Here is a 20,117-nt window from a genome sequence, read left to right as displayed (position 1 = left end):
TTCCACTGTCAAACAGCTCTTACTGTCAGGAAGTTCTTCCTAATGTTTAGGTGGAATCTTCTTTCTTGTAGTTTGGATCCATTGCTCCGTGTCCGCTTCTCTGGAGCAGCAGAAAACAACCTTTCTCCCTCCTCTATGTGACATCCTTTTATATATTTGAACATGGCTATCATATCACCCCTTAACCTCCTCTTCTCCAGGCTAAACATGCCCAGCTCCCTTAGCCGTTCCTCATAAGGCATCGTTTCCAGGCCTTTGACCATTTTGGCTGCCCTCCTCTGGACACGTTCCAGTTTGTCAGTGTCCTTCTTGAACTGTGGTGCCCAGAACTGGACACAGTACTCCAGGTGAGGTCTGACCAGAGCAGAATACAGTGGCACTATTACTTCCCTTGATCTAGATGCTATACTCCTATTGATGCAGCCCAGAATTGCATTGGCTTTTTTAGCTACCGCATGGAAGGGGAAAGAGTGGGACATAAATTTAATAAATAAAACCAGAGGTTAAAGGACCTCGGCCTCCATCGCAGCCTCCGATCGTTTCCCTTGAGCAGGGACCCACGATGACGTCCGGCTCTATAGCCTGTTTAATATAATGGTTAATTCTCTGCTGGCAGGGAGTCAGGACTGTAGGGCATCCACAGAGCTTTGCAGCTTTCCACAGCAGGCCAGTTAAGCTGGGCTGGCACTGGGATCCCAGCTGCCGGGCATTCTTGCCTACATAGCTGGGATTCCTTGCCTTCCTTACCCCTTCAGCGCATTTTGCGGTTTCCTCCCTCTTTCTTTCTCCAGGAGGCCCTGGGAGATCTCTGGGTTGCAGGGGGTTAAAAACCATCTGGGCGACATGAGGACACCCTCAGCTGCTGACAGGAGCTGGGGGTGGAGTGGGGTGGGCAAGGGACAGCAGCAGCACCCCAATTTGTTATCTGACGGACGTCCCTGCAGGGGATACCCTTTAATCCCGCTGAGGCTTTAATATGAGCCAGAGTTTAGCCCCGTAACATGTTTTTAATGTTTAGAGTTCAGCCCAAGGCCACCATTTCAGGTTTAAGTACATTTCAGTGGTGGGTTGGTGGGAGACTCATAGCAAAGTTCAGTGGTCTGCTCTTGGGTATATATTTGTGGTTTCTCTGCACGGTTCAATTTCCCCCTCCTTATCAGTAATAATGATGATGATATAATAGAATCATCATCATTAACAACAACAACAAGAATAACAACAATAACGGCGTTCTACCTCTTCTCCACAACAGCAACAACAACAATAACAATAACAATAACGGCTTTCTACCTCTTCTCCAACCTGCTCTTGGACAGGTTGGACAGCTTTTACACTGTTTTAAAAACATTATTATTAATACTACAGTGGTACCTCGGGTTAAGTACTTAATTCGTTCCGGAGGTCTGTACTTAACCTGAAACTGTTCTTAACCTGAAGCACCACTTTAGCTAATGGGGCCTCCTGCTGCCGCCATGCCGCCAGAGCCCGATTTCTGTTCTTATCCTGAAGCACTATTTCTAGGTTAGCAGAGTGTGTAACCAGAATCGTATGTAACCTGAAGCGTATGTAACCCGAGGTACCACTGTACAGTGGAACCTTGGAAGCCGAACGCCTTTGAACTCGGACGTTTCTGTTCCCGAGCGATCAAAACCTGGAAGTGATTGTTCTGGTTTCCGAACAATTTTCAGAAGCCGAACATCTGGGGCAGCTTCCAATTGGCTGCAGGATGCTCCTGCAGCCAATCAGAAGCTGCGCCTTGGTTTTTGAACTGTTCCGGGAGTTGAACAGACTCCTGGAACGGATTAAATTCGAAAACCAAGGTATGACTGTATTATTAACATTTCTTTCCTACCTTTCATTTAGGACACGTATAACTCCAGATTCTCTCTCCCCCACCCTTGCAATTTATCTTCACAACAACCCTGTGAGGTACATTAGGTTGGGCACAGTGATAGTTGCTAGCCCAAACTTCAACCAATGAGCTTCAGGATTTTTAAAGGTCTTTGTTGGGGTTGCTGACTTACAGTTTTCAGCGTTATAGGTTCTCCAGAGAAGATTCACATTAAGGACAGTGTTCTGCCTTCTTCCTCTGAAATCTGGAATGGAAAACCTGTGGCTCCCAGATGTTTGCTTCCAGTTCCCATCAGCTCCAGCCAACATAGTAAAGGACGATGGAAGTTGAAGTCCAGCAATACACCCCTGCTTTAAACAGACCCAAACAACACTAAAGGAAAGCATTTTTTGTACATGGGATGAGTGCATCTCCGTCACTACTTGATACCATTGCATACCCGGGATCATTTGTTATTTGTTTGCATGTTTATTAGGGTCACCATATGCCCAGAATTTCCTGGACATAGTCCGAGTACGACAGTCGGAAGCAGTGTCCAGGCGGAAATTGCTGAAATGTCTGGGGGAAATCCGGACATATGGCAACCCATGTCAGAAGTCTAGATTTTGCCGAAGTTCCTTGAAAATTGCTCAAAAGCTTTATTATTATTTTTTGAAAATTTGCAAAACAAAAATAGAAACGAGAAGCTTAACAACTTTGGCCAAAAAGAAAAAAAGCTCAACAACTTTTGTGTCCAGATTTTCACTTTTTGAAACATGGGAACACTAATGTTTATAAACCACATTTCCATATAAAATACTGCAAGCCGGCATCCGACCGAAAAACACACAGGGCTGCGTTAAATACAACAAGAATGGCAGATGTTAGTTTAACCCGAGGGAAACGGAAGGTGTGGCTGGCTTCTTGGCTGGGGTGGCACCCCAAATTTCACATAGCCCCTCAACCCCCTCCTGATCCACACCCATGGGAGATGTCTTATAGAATCGTAGAATTGTAGAATTGGAAGGATCCCTGAAGCTAATCTGGTTCGACCAGTTCAAACTATTTGCCTTACTAACCCAGATTTGACTATATTGACTGGTATTTGCTCTCCAGGTTTTGGAGCAGGATCTCCCCCCCGCCCCAGGTCTGAGACCTTCTGCATGCAAACATCTGTCCTACTGTGTACTATAATAGGTCCATCTTTTAGAGGGAGCAGTCGCTGTTGAAAGTCTGAAAATTTCCCGGCCCTGGAGTGTGGCAGTTTCTCCCGATTCTTCTACTAGATATGGGATTCCTCCTCCTCGTTGAATCCAAAGGGGGGTGTCCCCGATCAATGCCTTGATTCATCCCCTTTTCCCTTTCACTGTGGCACCCCCTTGCCCCACGGCCTGTCAGCTGCTGTTTACTAGCCTTAGATCAAGGCAGCTGTTGGGACATTCCAGCAAAGGATTGTGGGAGCAGCTGGCCTACAGCCCTTTCACCCTCACCCACCCCCACTTCACCCACCACCCCCAACCTACTGGTCAAGAAACAGCAGGAGGGGAGTGTGGCCTGGGTTCCTAGGAAACAGATTTGGATTCCTGCGACTGTTTCTTAGGGAAGCTGCGCCGAGTTAGTGGAGTGTTTATTTGGAACATTTCCCCCTCACCATATGAGAACGTCTTATGAAGGAACGTTCTTTGAAATGCCCCGTGTCTTGTAGAGTGTGCATACTCTGATTATTAAGCAATTTGAGTCACTCATTAACTGGAAATGTTTTGGCCTCTGCCTTTGAGCCAGTTGCCCACACATTTTGGGGAGAATGCGTTTCCAGAAACAGAGGTACTGATGGTGCTTCAGGATGGTTTGTTTATTGAGCATTCTTCCTGATTTCATTTGCAGAGATTAGACGACTGTTCATTCCAATTTATTCTTTTTTTGTGTGGGGAGGTTAGATGATGTTGCATCAAAGCAAGTGTCAACGGGCCGTGTGTCTCGCTGCCTTTCCCCTTCCCCTTATTGCGAAAAGTCTGAATTTTGGGTGGGTGGGTTTATTGCTTGAGACGTCCCAATCAGCCATAATTGCACAACCGGAATCTGCTAAGTCTGTGATTCAAAACAATGACAGCCTCAGGCCTGTATGGATGCCACAGCACTGAGGACTTAAAATTGAGGGGCTGATTACTTTTTTAAAAAATGACCAGGGTTGGTAAAATCTGTGTGTGTGTTAATTCTTTGCCTCAAACCTTTTGCAATCTGGATCCTTCTCCCTCCAGAGGTGATTCTTTTCTTGGGAAAGAAGGTTCCCATTTTGTGGGAATCACCTGGCCTGCAGCCAAATATGTGACTAGGCTAGTCAGATGAAAATGTCATACAAATTGTGTAGAAATATTGGTTCTGAAGCAAGTGTTTCGAACTGCCCTCTGGGGGCTGAGGTGTACAGAGCCCAGAAATGCCTACTCAGATATATTTGAATTTTGATTCAGATAGATAGATAGATAGATAGATAGATTATAGAGTGCAGTGATGGGGTGGGGAGGTGTAGAAACAGACCCCAAGAAGAAATATTTAGGGAGAAAGAAGCTGCCTCAGGATGGGACCCTCAGAAGAAAGACCATTGAAGGCTGAGCATGCTAAGTGTCCACAGAAAGTCATTGAGGAGAAGAAGAAGAAAAAAAAGACAGATAACCCGGTGGAATGGGACTGGAATGGAGTATCCTGGAATGGGGCCTAGCTGACTGGCTGCTACCCTGAACTGGAGTTCCCCGCTTTGCCTCATTTTGTTTTGCTTGTCATCACTTTGACGTTGAAACGGCTTGATCAGGGCCTCTGGCAAAGGTCCAGTTGTATTACTCAAGAGCCTTTAAACTGCTCATGACGTAAATCAATAGGGTTGAGGTGCCCACCAGTTGATGAATCAAATGTTGTCAATTGACTGTCCTTTAATGACCACGGTCAACTATTATCAAATAATCTGAGGCTGCCGTCGGGTAGATACTGGTTCAGTGTTTTAATTTCATTGCTTAATTGCATCTGACAGCATATTGGGGGGGGGGGCTCTTTCCTCCCCAGTTTCCTGCAGGTTCCTCTTGCTCTGCACTATTAGCACAAAACTAGATATTACTAGCAAAAAAGTGGGTTTCTGAATCCCAATGACAGCTTCGTTTATGGGAAAATAGCTTTGTTGCTGGCTGCGGGTGGGGGAAGGACCCGTTTAGAGCAGAGATGAGGATGGGGAGTGGGGAGGCAGAGGGGTTTGTGGTCTGGAGAAGGGAGTGCTGGCGGGGGAGAGGCCTGAGAGACATTTCCTTCTTCCTGTGCGTGGTCTGAAAAAGACACATTGCGTGGAAGCCTTGCTGAAGTAGGTCTGGACCTAGCCAGTACCTGGGTGAATATCCACCTGGGAGCCCAAGGCTGACTTGGCCAATGGGAGAAAGGCAGTATATAAATGCAATTAAAGAAAAAGAGAAAACCCAGTTGCCTCACGAAACACTTCCTCTCATCTTGGGTTCCAGGTATATATTTGCCTTGCAAATACAGAGTGGGAAAAATGGCAGGTGGAGACAGAGCTAAGTGCTGCCTTCTCACCAGAATTGCTTTTCATAATCAAAGCAACAATGGGGACTTAAAATTTAAAACGGCCTTGGTCCAGTATATCTGAAGGAGCGTCTCCACCCCCATCGTTCTACCCGGACACTGAGGTCCAGCACCGAGGGCCTTCTGGCGGTTCCCTCACTGCGAGAAGCCAAGTTACAGGGAACCAGGCAGAGGGCCTTCTCGGTAGTGGCGCCTTCCCTGTGGAACACCCTCCCACCAGATGTCAAAGAGAACAACAACTACCAGGCTTTTAGAAGACATCTGAAGGCAGCCCTGTTTCGGGAAGCTTCTAATGTTTGATGTATTATAGTATTTTAATATTCTCTTGGAAGCTGCCCAGAGTGGCTGGGGAAGCCCAGCCAGATGGGCGGGGTATAAATAATAAATTATTATTATAAAATTATTCATTTGCTTGCAATACCTGCTTTCGCCCTTTGCCGTTTTATAGCTGCTATTTTGCACGTTTCATTTCTGTAATTATACCTTTTTTTCAAAACGTGTCTCCTTGCTCTGCCCTTGAAGCTCCAAGACCAATATCACTCAGACCCAGTCTCCCAGTTGCTTGCCTTTTTACATACAACTCCTCCGGGGGTGGTACTAGCTGCTAGATTCCTCCTCTGTAGTCTCAGTGTTGTATTTGTCCAACTCAACAGGGTCGAGGATGGGACACACCTAGAATTAGTTGGCTCCTGCCTGTCCTCTAGCCCAGTGTTTTTCAACCACTGTTCCGCGGCACACTAGTGTGCCACGAGATGTTGCCTGGTGGGCAAAATTAAAAAATTTGAAAGATTTTTTTTTTTTTTTAAAGTCAAATTTTCGATTGGGGCGCTGTCCCCGGAGGGAGGCGGGCGAGTCGGGCGACGAGAGGCGGGGCGGCGGCGGCGAGGAGAGGCCGCCCAGCGCGGGGCTCTCGCCGTCTGCCTGCCTGGCTGCCTGCGAGCTCGGCGGGCAGCGCCTCCGTCCGCAGCACCCACCTCGCGGCTCTCATTCCCTGCCCCTGCCAAAGCTCCCCCAGCCAAGCCGCGCTCTCCTTCCTGCCTCGCTTTGCTGCCTCCTCCCCCCCACCCCCAAAGCTTGGAGGTTCCCCGGCGCCGGCCCGCAGGTTTGACCCCCTTCTCACATCTGTTCGCGCTCCTTGCACGGAATGGGGCGGATGGGGAGGAACGGGGCTCGCCGCTGCCTCCGCTCGCCCTCCCCCCCTCCGCCGGCGGTCCCGCGATTCTTGGCTTTTTGGCGGTTGGCACAGAAGGAAGGCAAGGGGGAGGAAAAAAAATTGAAACTTACACTTTCGTGCGTCCCTCCCGGCGTGACGCTGCGCGCTGACGTCATGGGGCTGTAACGTGCCCCACATAGGCACACATGGTGGTGTGCCTCGAGATTTATTTCATGAAACAAGTGTGCCTTTGCCCAAAAAAGGTTGGGAAACACTGCTCTAGCCACCTTACCTGTCCCAATGGGCACCAGCCAACGCTGCCTTAAACCATGGTTCGTCATTGGCTTACGAATCATGGCTTGTTAGGAACATTCAGCTAAGTTTTATGAGGGTGGCACTGTGGTCTACTGTCCTACCTGGGACACAGGTGGTGCTGTGGTCTAAACCACTGAGTCTCTTGGGCTTTCCGATCAGAAGGTCAGCGGTTTGAATCCCACGATGGGGTGAACTCCTGTTGCTCTGTTCCAGCTTCTGCCAACCTAGCAGTTTGAAAGCACACCAGTGCAAGTAGATAAATAGGCACCCCTGTGGCAGGAAGGTAAAGAGCGTTTCCATGCACTCTGGTTTCCGTCACAGTATCTCGTTGCGCCAGTAGTAGTTTAGTCTTGCTGGCCACTTGACCTGGAAAGCTGTCTGTGGACAAACACCGGCTCCCTCGGCCTGACAGTGAGATGAGTGCTGCAACCCCATAGTTGCCTTTGACTGGACTTAACCGTCCAGGGGTCCTTTACCTTTACTTAGAGCAGGCTCATTGAAATTAACGGTTACAGCCAAGTTAGGTTCATTGATTTCAGTGGGTCTCCTCTAAGGGAAACTCAGCTGAGTGCCACCCGATGAGTCTGGATTCGGACATCACACAAAGCCAAGCTTAATTGTGGTTTCTCAGTTTGTTTCTCTTGCAGAGTGAAACAGGAGCGATTGGGTAGTGTACTGCTTATTCGCAATGAACAATGGCCAGTTCTAATAAATAGTGGCATTGTTTGACCCCACTGGAACCTATCTCCTCAATAGCTGACCTAGTCACCAACTGAGTTACATTTTTTTTTTTTTTAGTCTGGTCAAACACTCGTTCCTGTAAATCAGCCTTGGGGGTCTCCCAAATGCACCGAGTTCACTCAACCACAAATTTGGCATCTGGCCTTTCTGCCTGTGCTAATCGCGTGTTTTGCTGCTGTCAGTGTGTCAGCGCCAGTCCACTTCTGGCCTGAATAGGGAAGCCAGGACAATGGCAGGATGCTGGTGACTCCTGAGCATGGAATGTGTGCTATTCACTAGCACAGAGAAAGTGCCTGACCCTCGGAAGTGGAGGGTTGCCCATTCATGTTGAGTCACCTTGCTGTCATGCTCTGCTATCTGACCGAGACCCGCATGTGGTTAACTGTTATCTACTCTTTTTGCAAACAAGGCATGAAGACTCAACTGTCGGTGTAATCATCGCAGAGCCCAGAGAGCATGGTGGGACTCGCAGCGCTTTGCTTGCTGCTCTCGGCGTCCCTCGGTGCCTCGGAGTTGGAAGAGCACTTTGATCCAGGTGAGTTGGATCCAGGTGAGATCGGCTGTGACCTGTGGGTTGAGGAGCAGGAAACTGGAGGGTTCCTTGGTGAGGTGCTGAAATGTGGTGCGGAAGGAGCACCGAGCTTACGGGATTTTACTGGGCAGAAGTGATGGAGATATGAAGGTTGGGCGAGAGGGCAAAGCCAAGTATAAGATGGAGAGTGAAGCAAGGAAAAAGGAACTTGGGGCAAGGTTTTTAGGGGGCTGTTGCCAAACTGCCATCCGGCGGGCCTTTCTTCTACGTTGATTAATCCCCAACATAGTTTTGTCTGATGCTTCTATCTTATTTCCGATTCACAAATGTGAGCGCCGTTGGTTGCTCATGAAACCAAAATGGCGACATCTTTGCACACAAGAGGGAGGCGAAAGCTCTGGAAGCAGCCTAGTGGGGAATGAGCACCCTCAGTGGCCATGGAATGTGTGTGTGGGGGAGACGAAATGGAGTATCTCAGAGAAGGGCATTGCTGACTGAATGGAACAATGAATAGGAACACTCCATACTGCAACATTTTGTTGCAGGTTCCACTCTTAAGGATACTATCTATCTATCTATCTATCTGTCTGTCTGTCATCTGTCTGTCTGTTTCCTGCAGATCAGGACTGGGGAACCTGTGGCCCTCCAGATGTTGTTGGACTCCAGTTCCTATCGGCCCCAGCCAGCCTGGCAAATGGACAGCAGTTGTAGTCCAATGACATCTGAAGAGCCAAAGATTCCCCATCCTCTCTGCCCATGAAATAAGCTTCACCGTCACATCTTGCAGCAGTGGATTCTACATTGTGCAAAGAAGTCCTCCTTGCTGCTGTTGTCTGTTCTGAATTTCTTGTTTCATTCTGTGCCCTAAAATTCTAGCATCACCAGAGGAGATTTAAGAAATTAAAAAGGAACCTCTAGCCGTTTTCTCCACACCATTCATAATATTATCAACTTCTAACATATCATATTTTTAAATTTTTTTGGGGGGTATACTAAAAATCCCCAAGTGCTTTAGCTCAGGCGCGTCCAACAGGTACCGTATTTTTCGCCCTATAGGATGCACTTTTCCCCCTCCAAAAATGAAGGGGAAATGTGTGTGTGTCCTATGGGGCAAATGCAGGCTTTCGCTGAAGCCTGGAGAGCGAGGGGGGTCGGTGCGCACCGACCCCTCTCGCTCTCCAGGCTTCGCGCATCTCTCCGCAAGCAGCGGGAGCCTGGCGCTGGGCTCCCGCTGCTTGCGGAGAGTTGCCTGCATGCTGAAGCCTGCGCGCGCTGAGCTCAGCGCGTCCAGGCTTCGCAGACCTCTCCCCAAGCAGCGGGAGCCAGCGCTGGGCTCCCACGGCTTGCAGAGAGCTGCCTGTTTGGGGGCTGGGGTCGGGGGAAGCTCTGGCTTCCCCCGCCCCAGCCCCGCGCCTGGGGAAAAAATATTTCCCCCCCTTTATTCCCCCCCAAAAAAACTAGGTGCGCCTTATGGGACGGTGCATCCTATAGGGCGAAAAATAAGGTAGATCGTGATCTACTGGTAGATCACTGGATGTCTGTGATGGATCACTGGTAGATCACTGGCTCCCCACAAAGAAGCTAAACAACTTTGGCTCCCCTTAAAAAAAAGCCCTGCACCCTCCAAAAGCGGTCTTTCCTCCTTCCTAAAAAAACCTCAACAGCTTTGAAAAAAAAAGGGGGGGTAGATCACTGCCAGTTTTTGATTCTGTAAGTAGATCGCAGTCTTTTGGGAGCTGGCCACCCTGTGCTTCAGTCCAGCCTTATTATTTTGGTTAGCTTACCCTTTTCTGCCTCTTTCACCAACCCTGTGATTTCCCTTTTGAAATGGAGGGTCAGCACAGCATATAGGATTCCAAAATGGGACTACATCATACATAATATATGAAGGGCAGCATTATGATGCTGGCAGTTTTATCCTCTCTGCCTTCCCTAATCACCCCAGCATGGAATTTGCCCTTTTGGCTATATTCCAGAGTATCACAAAGTGTTCCAGACAACGGAACATTGAGCTGAAAGCTTGCAGAACATTAACAGAATGTTAAAACTTAGCGTGTCTCTAGAAATGTACATCCTTGGTTTTTTTTTTAAAAGCGTCCACCTCTTGTGTGTGAAATTAGAGCACCCTCTGGTGGAAGTCGTTGATATCCAGTACTAAGTGTTCTGCTTTTTGTAGGTAGGACAGTAAAAATAGTAAAAAAGGTAAAGGACCCCTGGATGGTTAAATCCAGTCAAAGGGGACTATGGGTTGCAGCGCTCATCTCGCTTTCAGGCCGAGGGAGCCGGTGTTTGTCCACAGACAGCTTTCCGGGTCATGTGGCCAGCAGGACTAAACCACTTCTGGCGCAACGGGACACCGAGACAGAACCCAGAGTGCACGGAAATGCTGTTTACCTTCCTGCCGCAGCAGTACCTATTTATCTACTTGCACTGGCATGCTTTCTAACTGCTAGATTGGCAGGAGCTGGGACAGAGCAACGAGAGCTCAGTCCATTGCGGGGATTCAAACCACCGACCTTTTGATCGGCAAGCTCAAGAGGCTCAGTGGTTTAGACCACAGCGCTACCTGTGTCCCAGGTAGGACAGTAGCCTTATGTTTGTCTGATTCTTGAATTTTTCAAAAAGGAATTGCACAGTGCAGGGCCTGGCACACTAAAGGCTTGATCCCCAGTGAAGGCCAACTGAACCTCAGGAGGCTTAACACCTCAGAGGATCTCCGTTACTGAGATGGAGCATACGGAAACAGGCAATCCCTAAGCTACTTTGAGCCCAAGTTGTTTAGGGCTTTGTGGATTAACATAAGCACCTTGAAACAGGCCTGATCGCAAGCAGACAGACAAAATGACTTTCGATAGACAGGGCAGTTTACTCAGATGTAAGTCTCACTTTTTTCCCGGCGGGGCATATTCCCATGATACACAGGACAAACTGAGAATATAGAGAACAGCTTAATTCAACACAGGACGGTGCTAGAATGTGGCTGCCATGTTTTTATGGTGGCGGCCATCTTTTCCCGCCCCCTCCCCCATTTTCAAAATGGAGTCCCAAGGCCTGTGTTCTTCAGTGCCTTTGGGCATCAGTATCTACCCAAGCCTGCCTTAAGAAGGGACATGTTAAGAAGGGAATATGATTCTGCATGGTGTAGAGAAAGTGGATAGGAAGAGGTTTTCCTTTCTCTTGTCTCATAATACTAGCGCTTGGGGGCTATACAATGAAGCTGAATATTGGAAGTTCTAGGACAGAGAAAAGGAAGTGTTTCTTCACACAGAACAGGGTTAAGCTATGGAATTCTCTCTCACAATTAGCAGTGATGGGCACCAGCTTGGAGCTCTGCTGCGTTCGTGCTGATCATTCACTTCATAGTCAGCTCATTGCCCACGGGGGGGGGGGGGATGGATTCTGGTATAGATGGGTCTCTTTGTCCTGATGTGGCAGAGTTTCTCTTATGTTCTCAAGTCTCATTAAAAGCATCCCATCCTAGGTTAACTTGCAACCCCTTGGTTTCAATGTGACATACTATAATTAGAATCATAGAATCATAGAATCGTAGAGTTGAAAGAGACCACAAGGGCCATCGAGTCCAACCCCCTGCCAAGCAGGAAACACCATCAGAGCACTCCTGACATATGGTTGTCAAGCCTCTGCTTAAAGACCTCCAAAGAAGGAGACTCCACCACACTCCTTGGCAGCAAATTCCACTGTCAAACAGCTCTTACTGTCAGGAAGATGTTTTGCGGATCAAGCCAGTATTAATAGCTCATAATTTTTGCAGAGGGGTGTGTATAATGCAAAGGGGTCATCATTGCTCTTCATTCTCTCGCTTCCTTCCCCCTTTGCAGCTAAGTGTCGCTATGCATTGGGCATGCAGGATCGCACCATCCCGGATGAGGCCCTCTCAGCCTCCAGCTCGTGGTCCGACTCGACAGCCGCCAAACATAGCAGGTGACGATGGCCTTTGAAATTTAAAGTTGCAACTTGTTTTTCCCCCTTGTACACAGTTGTACCCTCATAGACCTGACTAAGGTCTTTTGACCAGGTCAGCTGGGAAGGACTGTTCATGCTGTTCAATAAGATAGGATGCCCGCCCCAAGCTCCATGATGATGATGATGATGATGATAATAATAATAATAATAATAATAATAATAATAATAATTTATTTGTACCCCACCCATCTGGCTGAGTTTCCCCAGCCACTCTGGGCGGCTTGCAACAAAGATTAAAAATACATTAAAATGTCACACATTAAAAGCTTCCCTGAACAGGGCTGCCTTCAGATGTCTTCTAAATGTCAGGTAGTTGTTTATCTCTTTGACATCTTGCATGGTGGGAGGGCGTTCCACAGGGCGGGCGCCACTACCGAGAAGGCCCTCTGCCTGGTTCCCTGTAGCCTCACTTCTTGCAGTGAGGGAACCGCCAGAAGGCCCTCGGCGCTGGACCTCAGTGTCCGGGCAGAACGATGGGGGTGGAGACGCTCCTTCAGGTGTACTGGACTGAGGCCGTTTAGGCCTCCCACATGTCTTCCACGTGAACAAGTGCGGCACTGTCCAGTACGACTGTCGTTCTTGGACCCCTTCCCTATAAAGAGCAGTGTGAAATACGGCCGTGTTCTTACCCCAACTCTCCTTGGCGTAGTCTTCCTGTTGCCCTCTTATTCCTTCAGCTCAACGTTGTGAACATGCATCCAAGGAGGGATGGGGGGGGGGGTCTGCTCAACCTGGCGTGCGAGAAAAATAGCATGCAAGAGGTGCTAGGTAGAGATAAAGGGACCCCTGACCATTAGGTCCAGTCGTGGCTGACTCTGGGGTTGCGGCTCTCATCTCGCTTTACTGGCCAAGGGAGCCGGTGTACAGCTTCCGGGTCATGTGGCTAGCATGACTAAGCCGCTTCTGGTGAACCAGAGCAGCACATGGAAACTCCATTTACCTTCCTGCTGGAGTGGTACTTATTTATCTACTTGCACTTTGACGTGCTTTTGAACTGCTAGGTTGGCAGGAGCTGGGACCGAGCAACGGGCGCTCACCCCGTCATGGGGATTCGAACCGCTGACCTTCTGATCGGCAAGTCCTAGGCTCTGTGGTTTAACCCACAGTGCCACCCGCATCCCTTGCAAGAGGTGCTAGGGAGACTTAAATGTGATTTGTGAAATCTGCCCCTTCCCAAATACAGGTTCGTTAACATATCCACCTTTCTGTCTTCTCCCATTTCCTGCTCTCCAGGTTGGCGCTGAGCGAGGGAGATGGAGCCTGGTGCCCTGCAGGACCCGTCTACCCTAACGATGCGGAGTACTTGGAGATAGACCTGCGGCGGCTGCACTTCTTAACCTTGGTGGGCACGCAGGGTCGCCATGCGAGCGGTCACGGCAAAGAGTTTGCCCGCTCCTACCGGCTACACTACAGCCGGGACGGGCACCGCTGGATGCCTTGGCGGGACCGGTGGGGCAATGAGGTAAGCAAGGGGTGGAGCTAAAGTGAGCGCAGGTAAAGGCAGCCAATGGGAGGCGGGGAGGTGGGGCTAGCGGAAGGCGTGGCATTCACCGCTCGTGTGATCAAATGTTAGGCTAAGTTGCAATGTCATCGCTTAAAGAAATATTAGTGGACGGCTACAAAATGTGGAATCGCATATATGGGGTAAATTTGTATGATGGCGTAAATTTGGTGAATTTCAGAGGCTTTATTATGGCAGAGGCTTTATTATTCATTAGGGATGCGGGTGGCGCTGTGGGTTAAACCACAGAGCCTAGAACTTGATGATCAGAAGGTTGGCGGTTCGAATCCCCGTGATGGGGTGAGCTCCCGTTGCTCGGTCCCTGCTCCTGCCCACCTAGCAGTTCAAAAGCACATCAAAGTGGAAGTAGATAAATAGGTGCCGCTCCGGAGGGAAGGTAAACAGCGTTTCCGTGCGCTGCTCTGGTTCGCCAGAATCGGCTTAGTCATGCTGGCCACATGACCCGGAAGCTGGACGCCAGCTCCCTCGGCCAATAAAGCGAGATGAGCACCGCAACCCCAGAGTCGGCCACGACTGGACCTAATGGTCAGGGTCCCTTTACCTTTACCTTTATGTACAGACAAAAGCATAATGGCGTCCGAGAGAACAAAAAGAAATAAATAAAAGCAAAAGTACAGTGTAATAGTACCTGCAGCAGAAGAGATAAGACTCTCTTCCTTTCCCAGGAGGAGTGAAATTGCTAACATCAGGTGTGGTGTTGCTGCTTACTTCACCCCCCCCCCATCAGTTGCATTGCTGGAATTCGAGGGGGCGAGGTGAGACAGTGGTGCACGGCCGTCCCTGTGCAAACACACCTGCAGAGCCAATCTGGACCTCCTGCTGGTGCGTTCGCACTGCACCAACCTCACCTCTGCCTTGCCCCTACCTCTCCGCCTCCTGGTAGGGAGAAGTGATGCAACTGACTGGAGGTCAGTTGAGCTGCAACGTCTCACCTACGCTGCCCGCTACTGAGAAAGGTGTATTTCATCATGGGAACCCCCACTCCACCTGCATTCCGGAGGGGGACAGGACTAGAAACTGGTTTTGCAGCCAGCCTCTCCACAAAAAGGGGAATCCTGCACATGTGAAGACAGCATGTCAGGCAGAGGACTGGGCAAGAACCGGTCTTGATGACCTGTAGTTTTCTGTTTAGATGGAGTTTTTCGCTCTCTGAAGTGGGAGAGCCCAGAAACAGGTTTACATCTCTTTGAGGCCTGGCTCTGTGTCTAATACAGTGGTACCTCGGGTTATATACACTTTAGGTTACATACGCTTCAGGTTACAGACTCCGCTAACCCAGAAATAGTGCCTCTGATTAAGAACTTTGCTTCAGGAAGAGAACAGAAATTGTGCTCCGGCGGCACGGCAGCAGCAGGAGGCCCCATTAGATAAAGTGGTGCTTCGGGTTAAGAACAGTTTCAGGTTAAGAACAGACCTCCGGAACGAATTAAGTACTTAACCTGAGAGAGGACCTTTCCTAGCATGGCAGGCTGATCTCTTTGCTTATGTGCAACTTCCCATGTATAGTCCTGACAATGCACTGTGCGCTGCCTAAACCAGAGATGGCTAGTGTGACTCCCTCCAGTTGTTTCTGGACTACAGTGGTACCTCGGGTTAAGTACTTAATTCGTTCCAGAGGTCCGTTCTTAACCTGATACTGTTCTTAACCTGAAGCACCACCTTAGCTAATGGGGCTTCCTGCTGCCACCGCACCACTGGAGCACGATTTCTGTTCTCTCCCTGAAGCAAAGTTCTTAACCCGAGGTAATATTTCTGGGTTAGCGGAGTCTGTAACCTGAAGCGTATGTAACCTGAAGCATGTGTAACCTGAGATACCACTGTATAGCTTTTGTCATCCCTGATGGCTTGGGCTGAGGGAAGGCCACAGGTTGTCCATCTCTGGCTTTAAAAACTCCACCAATGTCTTTACTCCAATGCCAGAGCTCAGAATTGCCATTGCCTGCGCAGGTTCCCGAGCAATGACAGAAAACTTACTTCCTGCCCCTTAGGTGATTTCGGGTAATGAAAATACGGAAGAAGTGGTGCTGAAGGACCTGGGTCCACCGGTCATTGCCCGTTACGTCCGCTTCTACCCACGTGCGGACCGAGTCATGAGTGTCTGCCTGCGCGTGGAGCTCTATGGCTGCGTCTGGAAAGGTGAGCCGGCTGATTCATTTTGTCCTTGACGCAACAACGCGGTCCAGCTCTTCTCCTGCACTCACATGCATATGCAGAGCCGGTGCGAGGTGGTGGTTAGAGCAACCTTCCCCAACCTTGGGTCCCCTAGATGTTTTCGGACTACCATTCCCATCATCCCAACCCTTTGACCAGGTTTGCTGGGAGTTGTAGGTCAAGGAAAATACCTGGACGGCATCAGGTTTGATGGTATTAGGTTAGATAGACCAACCGTCTGACGCAACAGAAGGCTCTCTCGTATGTTCTTGTTTTCCTCACCCCCTCTCCGTACGCATGCCCTTGGGGTTTGCTCCACATACCCAGAAGCCTTTGCTGCACATGAAGTTTGATCCTCCTGAGGATCAGGAGCTTGAGGTCTTCTTCTGAATGTGTTTGTTTCCTTCCACCAGATGGACTTCAGTCGTACACGGCTCCTCTCGGCCAGGTCATGCCTCTAGTTCCAGAACCAGTCTACCTGAATGACTCCACTTATGATGGGCACAGCGTCAGCAAGTGAGTGAGTGAACATCCCTGCCCCCCTGTTGTTGAATTCTGTGCTTGGGTGGCCCTAAAAGCACTCCCAGCCTGAAACTTCAGCTTCAAAGGGTGGGTTCAGATGACTAGGTTAGTCACATGACAGCTGCAGACATCACATGAAGCGTCAGGTTATCTGAAGATTTCATCACCTGTCAGTTCACTGGGTTATGTTAGACCGACCAGCTTTCCCTCAGCCTGGTGGTCTTCAGATGTTTTTGACTACAACTCCCATCAGCCCTTACTAGTGTGGCCAATGGCCAGGGATTATGGAGTTGCAGTTCAAAATGTGTTCAGACATTTCGTTCATTTGAGAAAACAGGAAGGGAACTTCTGTTTGGTCAGCTTGTGAATGGGGCTGCAAGCCGATTGTGTGACTCCACCCAAAGAGAGTTTCTCATTGTGTAATAGTTGTGGAGTTCAAATAGCCAGACGCTCAGGGTGTCATCTGGGGAAAATCACGTTCTCAGCCTGCGTTGCCTTTTTTATAAAATGGAGGTGAGATAGGACTATGACAGGATTTGTGCTGGGAAAAAATGCAGACATGAACAACAAGAACATTAACAGAAGGGAGGGCCCAGCGTTAGGTGGGTGACCCATAGCGATAGATAACTGCATGAGAAAAAGGAAAGAAGAGAAGATTGGGGCTGAGCGAGAGAAGAAAACTAAATAACGGTGTCTAAAAATTATCAGCTTCATATTGGCCACCTGCCTTATTACACCTTCTGCCACACCAGCCAAATTCTGGAAATATTGAGGAACCTTCTAAACACTATAGCTGTGCTGCGGCAGTCAAGTTTTCTGTGTTCTTATATCTTGTAGTGTAGCTGTAGCATCGAAAGACCCGTAGCCAGGATGAAGGGTTTTTCCCATGGCATGGGGCCTTTTGTCTCCCGCACAGCCAGCCTCACCTGTCTGGTTCTGGAGGAGCTTGAGTCTCACAGGGAAAGCAGGTGGCAAGTCAAAAACACATCATGCAAGAGCATGGATAAGGACCTTGGGCAGCTCCAGGTAAACCATACTGGCTGAAGCATCCTCCTCTTGGTATCTGCCTTAGGATTATACTTTGGCCAGCAGGGTCCCCCTTGGAGCTGTCCGAGGTACCGTTCTCATCCGCTTTCTCCTTTGTGACTTGCCTTCCTGTGAGCTTGCCAGGGAGCAGGGAGCTGGAGCCAACCAAAGCCTCCTGTAGGCTGCCAAGACCTGGAGCGCATTCAGGTCTGGAGGAACCGACTGGGCGGTTAAAGGAGCCCTTGCTTATTTTGCAGTCTTTGACTTCTGCAAGGCTGGGAAGCTGGAGACACTCAGGGGACTCGTTCTCTGATCAGAGGATGGTGGAAGGGCTGCTGTGTCTTCCAGCCAGCCAGGTGGGCTCCGGATAATTAAGCCCTGACAGCTCCTTCCCTGCACCCAGGAAACAGCTGAATCTTATTTGTATCTTATTTCTCCACCTGCTAGATTTCTGCGTTGCTGATCATGGCATTGGCCATACGGTTGCAGGTCTTTCAGTTTTATGTCAATATTTAGAACGAACACATAGACATGCACTCTCCTTCACACTACTGTGACGTTTAAGGGGCGCCTTGGTTTGACCCAAGTGCCCAGTGTTTTCTTTTCCCCCTTAGTGACTCCCTTGCAACTCTGTTCTATTCCATTCTAACCACAGCTTGCATTTTGGGGGCCTTGGCCAGCTGACCGATGGGGTGGTTGGCCTGGACGATTTCACCCACAACAAAGAGCTGCGCGTCTGGCCAGGGTACGACTACGTAGGCTGGAGGAACAGCTCTTTCCCCAAGGGCTTCGTCGAAATGGAGTTTGAGTTTGACCAGCTCAGAGCCTTCACTTACATGAAGGTAAGCGAGTGTCACGGTTGGGAGTCAGGTGTGGGTCAGCAACAAAAACAACAAGTCACCTGAGACCAGTGCAGTTAATTATTGATTCGAGGAAGCAAAACTCAGCTCAGGCCTAGTGGTCTCAGCAACTCTTTCCAGGAGGTCTTGCCCTGATGAAGCAGTTGCCAGGACTGAAGGAGAGGGGAGCTGGTTGCAGCAGTAGCGGGAGACACCCTATATTCTTCAGCAGTCTGTCTCCACTCTGCCTCTTGGCTACTCTCCCCTCCAGCCTCTGCTCCAGCCTTGGAGTCTGAGCTGCTCTCTGCCACAGCCTCTTCTTGTTCACTAAACCCTGTCGCCTCTCCTGCTGCTGACATCTCCCCCTGCCAGTCTGCTCCCTCTTCTCCATCTAACCACTCATTGTCATCTCAGCAGCCTCCTTCTGTAGTTTTCAAATAGACGTGCTTTCTAACCTATCCTTTAATGCTTGGGAACTGTGTAACAGGAACCCACCTTTCTCCTGTGACAAATAAGGAAAACCTGTAACATGAACAGCTTTTTTTAAGCCCTGTTCCTTCCTTACAGGCACAGGCGCTGAGTTGCGCCCAACATTGGAGGGGGGGGGCTGATGTCACACGCGTGATGTGCATTGTGTGTGTGTGAGACATCGTGGGCATTGCACGCTGCTTGTGTGATGACTTTCACATCGGGAGAGGCTGACCAGGCCTCTTTCTGATGCGACATTCATGTGCTGGTCTGCACGGCGTCTTCCCAGACTTCATGGCCTGGGGTGGCTTCCTGCCAGGCCTCCTCTGTCCCCTCAAGATTGCTGGGGCTGAGCTCCATCCTAACAGACATGGGTATGTGTGTATGGCTGTAGAGGCCTCAGGCCCATAGAGCTGGCCCACCTTCTCACAGGGTTAGGGGAGGGTTGTGGAAGGCCTCTGAGACTCATGGCCCTGCGAGATCTCATGGGAGCCTCCCAGAGGCCTCGCATGACCCAGAGCCCTGTAAGCAAGGCGAAAGGCTTATAAGTGTATTTTTGTGCAGGGAAAACCCTGTGGGACACCCCACAAAATCTCTCGAGAGCCCCCAAAGCCTGAAAAGTTAAGGGTCTCTTTTTCTATTTATTTATTCATGGTCCGTGTAAGCTTGTGATCGCGTGAGTAAAATGAGCGTTCGGTTGCGATCGACCTATAGACGATGATGGGGATGGCAGGGGAATAAGCTTGCTTCGAAATGACCTCTCCTTTTGTCACCGCGCCTCTAACCCTCTTCTTTTCCTCCCGCTGCCCCAATCCAACCTCCCTGCCCAACCCCAGGTCCACTGCAACAACATGCACACGCACGGGGTGAGCGTCTTCCGGCAGGTGGACTGCCTCTTCAAGCGCAGCCTGGCCACGGCCTGGGAGCCCACGCCTGTCTCGCAACAACTCGCCGTGGACGTGAGGGATCCCAGCGCCCGGTCCCTCACGGTGGACCTGGGAGGGCGGCTCGGCAAGTTCGTCCAGTGCCACTTCCACTTTGCCGGCGAGTGGATGCTTTTCAGCGAAGTTGGCTTTCTCTCTGGTGAGTTGGGGTGGGTTGGTTGGCTGGGCGCAGAGCCATTCAGGTGGAGAGCAGAAGAGGCTGAGTGAGGTTTGAACCCTCCTCTCTCAGGTCGTGGCCCAGCGCTCTATTTGCTATGCTACAATTGTTGCTACAGTTATTTGTCGTAACCACTCCTTTCGTCACTTGGTTATCCTTTGCATTTCCTTTTCCTTCCAGATGTTGTGGATGACCCCTCCTTCTCCGCCTCAAGCCGCCGCCCTCCTGTGATCGCTCTACCTCACCCCTCGGGCCACGACGCTCCCATCTCACCGGCTCTGGGTTCTGCGCAGAGCGAAAAAGCCAACATTGGCTCAAACCTCACGCTCCAAGGTGAGTAGCCCTCAAACCAG

General features: G+C 49.8%; 1 protein-coding gene across 5 annotated transcripts in view; it reads left to right on the top strand.

Annotated features, from left to right (window-relative positions):
* DDR1 (discoidin domain receptor tyrosine kinase 1) overlaps positions 1–20,117 on the top strand; it is a 108,724-nt gene that overhangs the window by 64,111 nt on the left and 24,496 nt on the right. For all 5 annotated transcript variants that reach the window (XM_082209403.1, XM_082209402.1, XM_082209400.1 and 2 more), the window contains exons 2-9: positions 8,029–8,154; positions 11,991–12,093; positions 13,369–13,597; positions 15,646–15,793; positions 16,222–16,324; positions 18,012–18,198; positions 19,500–19,746; positions 19,945–20,097. In XM_082209403.1, the coding sequence (XP_082065529.1) occupies positions 8,076–8,154; positions 11,991–12,093; positions 13,369–13,597; positions 15,646–15,793; positions 16,222–16,324; positions 18,012–18,198; positions 19,500–19,746; positions 19,945–20,097 (1,249 nt within the window). In that variant the 5' untranslated portion in view covers positions 8,029–8,075. The remainder of the gene's footprint in view (positions 1–8,028; positions 8,155–11,990; positions 12,094–13,368; positions 13,598–15,645; positions 15,794–16,221; positions 16,325–18,011; positions 18,199–19,499; positions 19,747–19,944; positions 20,098–20,117) is intronic.

The sequence above is a fragment of the Podarcis vaucheri genome, assembly GCF_965113315.1.
Source record: "Podarcis vaucheri genome assembly, chromosome: 2".
NCBI lineage: Eukaryota > Metazoa > Chordata > Lepidosauria > Squamata > Lacertidae > Podarcis > Podarcis vaucheri.
Note: the sequence above shows the minus strand (reverse complement) of the source record. Positions and strands in the feature narration are given on the sequence as shown.